General features: G+C 38.5%; 3 protein-coding genes across 3 annotated transcripts; 1 reads left to right on the forward strand and 2 right to left on the reverse strand.

Moving 5' to 3' along the window:
* Positions 1-313: 313 nt before the first annotated feature.
* Positions 314-1378, reverse strand: LOC149577344 (uncharacterized). The gene has a single exon (XM_089823619.1). It carries the CDS (start codon positions 1376-1378, stop codon positions 566-568), a length of 813 nt encoding a protein of 270 aa, XP_089679745.1. The 3' UTR covers positions 314-565.
* On the reverse strand, positions 314-2784 carry LOC149577343 (uncharacterized). Its single transcript, XM_089823608.1, has 4 exons — positions 2360-2784; positions 2204-2263; positions 1657-2117; positions 314-1537 (listed from the first exon to the last, which is right to left on the reverse strand). Exons 1-4 carry the CDS (start codon positions 2640-2642, stop codon positions 1451-1453), a joined length of 891 nt encoding a protein of 296 aa, XP_089679734.1. The 5' UTR covers positions 2643-2784; the 3' UTR covers positions 314-1450.
* A 655-nt stretch (positions 2785-3439) lies between these two features.
* Positions 3440-5774, forward strand: LOC149577345 (uncharacterized). Its single transcript, XM_089823599.1, has 4 exons — positions 3440-3749; positions 3846-3887; positions 3971-4521; positions 4655-5774. The coding sequence occupies exons 1-4, from the start codon at positions 3590-3592 to the stop codon at positions 5525-5527; spliced, it is 1626 nt and encodes a 541-aa protein (XP_089679725.1). The 5' UTR covers positions 3440-3589; the 3' UTR covers positions 5528-5774.
* The last annotated feature ends 1934 nt before the right edge of the window (positions 5775-7708 follow it).

Raw genomic sequence — 7708 nt, forward strand, 5'->3', positions numbered from 1 at the left:
GAAAGAAAATAAGATGGCCAAGAACATGAAACATCTCTTTTTGAGCAATCCGTTTATCAACAAAGGAATTGATTTTGGAATTCATAGGAATAAAAGTCTTCTCGTGGCATTGAAACTATGTTATTGAATGATAGAATCAAAGAGCTTTTCAACAAATATTTGAACATTTGAAAACTGATTTTCATGTTTTAACCCTTAAATGAAAATGAAAATAAAAATGAAGACGAAACAACCATTTGTAAATTCAATTGAGAAGTTATGATAACCCTTCAAACAAAGAGTGAAGCCGTGAAATGATCAAAACCTTCAACCATGAATCCAAACAAATAGTTATATTCATTTATTTCAAAATGCAAGAACCTACAATATAGGCATACGACCATAACTAGTTGGGTTTTCAGAGCACATCTTTCCCGTTATCACATACACCAAGCAAGCAAAAGCAGCCAGTCCATGTAGCAAATTATAAATACCACTTCTTGAGAGATTGAAGAATTTTCAGGGTAACAGATTTACATGCAATAGGTAAACAAGGGAACGAACAGTTACAGCTAACCTAGTTGTTCTATCGAGTACGGTCGAGGAACGGTGACGCAGAACGGGAGTGGAGTTGGTACGTTGCACTTAAGGGGGAGTCGTCACGGCTAACCTTATGTAAAGAAGTCGGTCCACTAGGGTTAATATCATCATTTGAACGGATGAATTTCACTAGTCCACAACACATAGCATGCCCAGTGATTAAATCCTGCGAAACATCCTCACCCTTACGGAGACGTCTGAGAAGCCCACAGCGTTCTGCTCGAGACCATAACCTTTCAACAATATCATCGAAAAGACGAGATACACCGCATAGACGGTGGAATCTAGCCCGTTTCACTACAAACTGTGCCGACTGATGGAAAAATGCAACATGAGCCCAAAAAGTAATGGCAATGAGAGTTCCCAAAACAACCCAAGAGAAGGTATTAACCTTACGCTGCAGCATCACGTACACTGCACACATAAATCCATAAGCCGTGAAGCCAAAGCTGAAGCAAACTACCAAACTGTTGATGGTCATGAACAGCATCTTGTCCCCCGTGATGAGCTCACAGCTCATCTCCCACATTATACAAACAAAGAGGGATATAAAGAAGGATACGCAGTCGAAAATGAGGAAGAGCTTAAAAGAAACGAGGGACACAAGATTAGGGCTCCCTCGGTCTTTAACATTCTTCGATTCAAAGCCGCCGGGGACAGTGAAAGCAGCGGCACATGTCATGGTGGCCAACAGTCCCGCCACCACTAATTCTGCATCGCGCCTTGCCTTGTACGCTTCCTCCACCCCTTCCTTCGCTCTCACCCGCTTTTCATTGCTCACCTGTGGCACACACTCCATGAATGCCTTGGGATTCCTTTCACAATCTGCCAGCTTCCTTATAACCCTAAATGATTCGTGGTATTGGGTTACTTATCTTGCAATTTCATATGGTGTCTTGTCCTCGCTGTTCCGGGCAGACTTGTCCACCCCACGTACCTTCAGCAACAAGTTCACCATCTACACCACGAAAAAAGGAGAAAAAAAGAGGGCAATTAGTTGCCTTCCCAAACCTTAATGTATCAGTAAAATCTGAGAGAGAATAGAGTTGTGGGCATCAAACCCTAAAAGAATCTTACGTGGTCATATCTGTTCCTTGCTGCAACGTGCAAAGGCGTGTCTCCAATTACAACAATTGGGTGGTTGTTTAAAGCACAGTTACCTCCATTATCAGATGACTTTGTAGCACAGTTACCTCTATCGGCATCATTTGCGGTGGGCGGCTGGTAAGTGTTATTGATAAGTGCTGACAAGTTTCCATGATTCCTCTCTTTTAAAAAATGAACAAGTTCGACTTGGTTAAGCTCTACAACACAATGCAGGGCGTTTGATGTGCGAGTTATTAAAAGCTCTACAGCTTCTTTGAATCCCAAACTCGCTGCCAATTTCAGTGGAGTTTCTCTTTCGTTATTGACACAGTCACACAAATCGGCTTCCAAGTCTACCAAATGTTTGGCTAGATCCACGTAATTTTTCCTCGCAGCTAAATGTAAAGCCGTGTTGCCCTTTTTGTCTACCTTTTTCATTATATCTTTCCAGTCTGCATAAACCGCGTAGTTAAGCTACATAAACAAGTAAAACTTAGCCACTTATTTTAGGTAAAAACAAGTTTAACTAGAGAATTACCTTGGATTGGCAGTTTTGGTGCTAGCGCTTGGAACAGATCTGCTAGCTCTCGGAACAAATCTGCACTTTATGAATCAAATGTATTAAATAAGAAAAACACAGGTGAAGAATAGATTTGGATAAAATAAAACAAAAGAGTGTATGAAGAGACTGAACCTTGGTCTCCTGCAATTACTGCCACATGAAAACATGTCCTTCCCTCCCATTCCGCTTTCAACAAGCTTGACGGATCGAGATGTTTGAGAAGCTCTTTTGCAGTCCTTATGTCGGTATTTCGACAAGCCAAGAAGAATCCCATTACATTATCTGTGTTCTCCATGCTCTGATTGCAGCTTAAGCCCATGAACCTGAGTATTGATTCTGCGCTGCCAATGCCAACTAATAAAAAGCTACTGAAAATGTGAAAAAGAAAACAGTCCCCAACATTATACTGACCCATTACGAGTACTTCTACCAGAGATTTCAGTTTCTAACTCATCAAATTAATGAACCAATTCAAGGATTCCAAGAATTTTGTCCTCCTGGTTTACAACTTTTGGAATCAACGTTCTGCAATGAGATTGACACTCTGGATGCGGGGATAAGACTTTATTTCGTTTATTTTATTTTTCGGTGAGATGGGCCCTGCGCCAGTCACACAAGTCTCGGGAAGAGGGTAAGCGTGTATCTCGTTTCAGAGTATTTTACTGGGTTGGTAAGATGTCGACCTCAATAAAGTATGTACAATTCATATGGTTTGAGAAGAGGTAAGCATTAAATTTCGTTGTTTTATAGTACATTTGACATCATAGATGTCTGAACTTTAAAGATAGAAATTTTAATGAGATTCGGTCATATATATATAAAAGTGATTAATTTTATTTTTTTTAATTTTCTTATAAAGTAGGGTAGAGGATGAGTACTTGACTAAGTACCAATGGTTGTGAGAGTAATTGTTAACTTAATACTCACACTTGTTAATTTAATATCCAACATTTTTGACAAGATTGTACAAATAGATGTGATTTTAAAATTGTTCATGTTAATGATAATTACCCATAAGCGAATAAGAAGTGTCTTTTTTTTTCAAAAAACAACCAATAGTGTGATGCCACATCAGCTGCACAAGTTTGAGGTCTCCAATGCACTATGAATGCTGACGCTTTTGATAAATGCTATTTAAGGGGGCTATGTAAACTCAGCTAAAATACTGGTACCCTTAAATGCTGAGATAGTTCCAGCAGTTTAGCTGAGTTTACAGGGCACAATAAATGCTGACGCTTTTGATATTGGTAATGGAAGAACCTCTTAAAACGGAGAGGCAAAGATGGACTTTATGACAGCTGTATTTTTTTCGTGAGCAAGAAACGGGCTTCAGCGGCAAACTGAGGAAAGGTTTTCCTTGAGATGGAGAATAAATCGGGCGAAATGAGCTTCTTTGTGGCTTGTCAAAACGGCGATACAAAAACTGCGAAAGATTTGCTCAAACTTGCGGATCCACCGAGCTTGTTATTGACGTGGCAGGGAAGAACATGTTTCCATTGGGCAGTAACAACAGGAGACCCAGGTTTTTTCTCTTCAATCTTTATTGTTTTTCTGATTAGAAGCTATAATATTCCTAAACTTGCTGGTTTGGCTCAACTGGTCGATTTATGAAGTGCAGATTTGTTACGAGAGCTTGCAGCAAAGATTCATAAAGTCCAAGGTCATTTTCTTCATAGAAACTTCTTCTAGATTAAAAGTCTACCTTTTACTTGTTTCCCTCGTTTAACTATGTGACTCATGCAGGTTTAAGCGAAATAGTAAGAAAGCCGGACAAAAGAGGCGAGACGGCTTTGCATTTAGCTGTGAGGAAAAACGGCGTGGGTCTGGTGAAACAGTTGGTCAACTTGGATGCCAGCTTGGGTGATTCTATAAATCAAGAAGGAGAAACTCCCAGCTTGTGTGATTGTACAAATCAAGAAGGAGAAACTCCATTAAAATTGGCAGTAAGTTTGGGATTCAAAGAAGCTGTGGAGTTATTAATAACCCACACACAAAACGCCCTCCATTTTGTTGTGAAGTTCAACCAAGTCAAAATTGTTCAGTTTTTGATTGAGAATAAGGTAGACTTGTCCAACCTTATCAATCAACCTTACCTGCCAAATCAAGGGAGAGATGGAGGTCACACAATTAAGGCATCTGATGATGGAGAAGTCAATCCCTTGCAAAGTGCAGCAACCACAAAGTCGACTGATGATGATAAAAGTAATCAAGTTATAGATACCCAGAATGACAAGCTAATTATTCAAGCGGGAGACACACCTTTACACATTGCAGCAAGGAACAAATTTGAGCACGTAAGATTATTTTTGTTGGCTTCATCTCACTATTCTCTCTGTGTTTTGGAATTCTACTGAAACTTCCCTTATAATTACTTCAGCAACTAATTGATCCCCCTCTTTCTTTCCTCCTGCATTTTTGGTGGTGTAGATGGTGAATTTGTTGCTGACGGTAGATAAGGTGGACAAGCTTGCGCTGAACAGTGAGGACAAGACACCATTTGAAATTGCAAGAGAGGTTGTGGAGTATCAGGAATCTTTCAGAATGATAAGAAGGCTTGCAGATTTTAGAGGGAAGCCCAAGCCATTTATGTACTGTGCGCCAAAGGTGAGCCATGAAAAGTACATAAGCGCAAGGTCAATGGTAAACAAAGCCTACGATGACAGGCGCAATGCAGAACTAGTTGTGGCAACGCTGTTGGCGGCCATGACATGTGCGGCTGCTTTCACCGTCCCTGGCGGTTTCGATTCGGACACCGAAGTAAAAGAGGAACGAGGGAGCCCTATTCTGATATCCTACATTTCATTTAAGCTCTTCCTTATTTTTGGCTGCTCAGCCTTCTTTCTCTCCCTCTTTGTTTGTATAATGTGGGAGATGAGCTCAGAGCTCACCACAGGGGACAAGATGTTGTTCATGACTGTCAACAGTGTAGTAGTTTGTTGGAGCTTTGGCTTCACCGCTTACGGTTTTATTTGTGCCGTGTACGCGATGCTGGCGCTTGAAGTTGATACCCTCTCTTGGGTGGTTTTGGGAAGTCTCGTTTTCATTTCTGTGTGTGGCATTCTCGCATTTATACGTCAGTCGGTACATTTTGTAGTGACGAGGGCGAGATTCCACCGCCTGTGCGGTGTGTCTTGTTTCTTCGATGATATTGTTGAAAAGGTGTGGTACCTTTTAGAACGCTGTGGGCTTCTGGAGAAATTCCGTTCAGGCGATGAAGCTTCCCGTGATTATATTGCTGGGCATGCCAAGTTCTGTGGGCTGGGTCGTGAAGACGGCTCCTCGTCTTGTTTACCGGTTTAGCGAACTTCCTTGTTCACACTTTTTTAATCTTCCTTTTTGGTGGCGTGTAGCTTTCAGCTTTAGTTAACTTCTATCCTCAGGTCACACCGACTTAATGAAGCTAATGAATGGTCTTTGATAGTTAGGAACGAATATTTCTTAGAACATGTAACAACGTGTTTATGTAATTTTTGTACATGTCTTTGCACCCTTCGTTGTTAATGGTGATGATTAATGATTAAGTATTATGTAGAATGTTTGGAAATAATTATTGTTATAATATTTGTGTTATCGGGTGTTAATATATTATTAGCATTCTTAGATATAGTTGTAGAAGGTTAAAAGACATATAGAAGATAGAGAATATTGTACAATCATATTTTTGGAATGACCGATTCTAAGATCCCCAACAAAAATAAAAATTCCTTTTAGAAGAGAGTATGATAGTTAATGAACTCGATAGAAGATTGAGATATGAGATATGGGGTAGTATGAAAAACTCTATTGTGGAAAACATTAAATGCTTAATGCAAATATTAAATGTTAATGCTACGAAAAGTAACATAAGTAAGCATGGTCCCATTATAATTAATAGACTATCGCCTCGGAGCCAAGTTAACATGTGAATATGCTCCCTTACTAGGCAATTACAAGGTACAATCTACTTTGACTGTTTACTAGCAACACTCGCGCTAATATCCCCTTCTTAAGTGCAACATGGGGAGATGGAATCATTATGCAAAAATGCAAGATGTAATGGTTGATCTAAACTAAAAAGCCATGTCGGTTACCCATATACAAATGATCTCTCACAAATGCAAAAGAAAAGAGAGGAGAAAACCAGTTGGAAAACAACCCTACCCAAAAAGAGAGAATCCAAATGTAGTTCATATTTAATAGTGATTGAATAAATGATGTATGGATGTCTCATGAATGCCCCCATAAACTCTGTACATTGTGGAGATAGAATTGTTGTCCCCTACATAATAGGGGCGTAAAAAGACTATGTCGACCATCATAATGAATAATCTCTTGCGGAAAAGGTGTCTGAAGAAAAAGTGTGAAAGGATTCTTACAAATAACTTGTTTCTACTTAGGAAAAGGTAAGACAAGGCACAAATACATGATTACTTCTCATTTGAGACATGAATTAAGGGCTCGTTTGGCTACGAGAATAGGAATAGCGGAATAGGAATAGCTATTTTAAAATAGAAAATGGGGCTACGTATTCCTTTCTCTATTTGGTTTAGTCGAAATTTGATGGGGAATCCACGAACCCCAAAATTTATGTTTTCTAAAATAAATAAAATTGGAATAGGAATACGTATTCCAGTAACACCTATTTGGGTGGAATTGCAAAACCTCATTTTTGGGCCAAAATTGGGATATGTATTCCTATTTTACTTCGTATTCCAATTCCGATCTGGTGCATCCAAATGAAGAATTCAAAATTTTAAGAATTTACATATGCTTATTCTGCTTGTATTCCCATTGCCAAACAGGCCCTGAAAGATTAAAGCATGATAAAGAGTAACAATCTTGCTATTAATTTTTTCATGTAACTTGTTTACAAATGATAATCATCCCACAGTCAAATCAACTATATTCCCATTCAAAATTGCAGGTCAAAATCTAGAAATATACCAAAAAATAATGTTGAACAAGCTTAAAATATGAATACGATTTCAAAATATGAGTGCAATTTGGCTACCATCAAAGAAGAAAGTTAACTCCTCAAACATATCCTTTGAATCCAAGTGATAGTGATTGTCCTAAATAATAGGAATGAAGTTTCAATCAATTAAACTACACAAGGAATCAATAAAATTGAAGGTGCATCAAAAGTCTATGAAGAAGAACGAGAAATATTTGAAGTAAATTCATAATCAAATTCTTTGGAAATTTCAATATACATCAAAGAAAATATCTATCAAATTATAGTACCATAGTGGTAGGATATCATTTAAATTTTGTTATGAGATGCAATACAATTAAACAAACAAGATAATTCAAGAATAGTGTAATACCTACATATTAAAAAGTAAAAAACAAATCAATAGGTAGTCAAACGAGAAAAAGACCCTAGCTATTTAGAGATGACCAAAGGTAGAAATACAACATCACATAGGCATTCCACACACATTAACCCTTGGTTGAAGCATTTTTTAGATGATTTATTTTTCCCTGACCATGGTCAAGGAG

This window comes from Cupressus sempervirens, chromosome 1, assembly GCF_028749045.1.
Source record: "Cupressus sempervirens isolate cs-2001-9-10 chromosome 1, ASM2874904v1, whole genome shotgun sequence".
NCBI classification, from domain to species: domain Eukaryota; kingdom Viridiplantae; phylum Streptophyta; class Pinopsida; order Cupressales; family Cupressaceae; genus Cupressus; species Cupressus sempervirens.

What these genes read in the sequence shown, in the direction of transcription:
- LOC149577344 (XM_089823619.1), bottom strand. Translation starts at nt 1,378, where the DNA reads ATGGAGTGTGTGCCACAGGTGAGCAATGAAAAGCGGGTGAGAGCGAAG.
- LOC149577343 (XM_089823608.1), bottom strand. Translation starts at nt 2,642, where the DNA reads ATGGGTCAGTATAATGTTGGGGACTGTTTTCTTTTTCACATTTTCAGT. An exon ending in AGTAATTGCAGGAGACCAAG is followed by an intron (nt 2,264 to 2,359) that starts GTTCAGTCTCTT and finishes CATAAAGTGCAG; the next exon opens with ATTTGTTCCGAGAGCTAGCA. An exon ending in ACCAAAACTGCCAATCCAAG is followed by an intron (nt 2,118 to 2,203) that starts GTAATTCTCTAG and finishes CGGTTTATGCAG; the next exon opens with ACTGGAAAGATATAATGAAA.
- LOC149577345 (XM_089823599.1), top strand. Translation starts at nt 3,590, where the DNA reads ATGGAGAATAAATCGGGCGAAATGAGCTTCTTTGTGGCTTGTCAAAAC. An exon ending in AGTAACAACAGGAGACCCAG is followed by an intron (nt 3,750 to 3,845) that starts GTTTTTTCTCTT and finishes TATGAAGTGCAG; the next exon opens with ATTTGTTACGAGAGCTTGCA. An exon ending in CAAGGAACAAATTTGAGCAC is followed by an intron (nt 4,522 to 4,654) that starts GTAAGATTATTT and finishes TTGGTGGTGTAG; the next exon opens with ATGGTGAATTTGTTGCTGAC.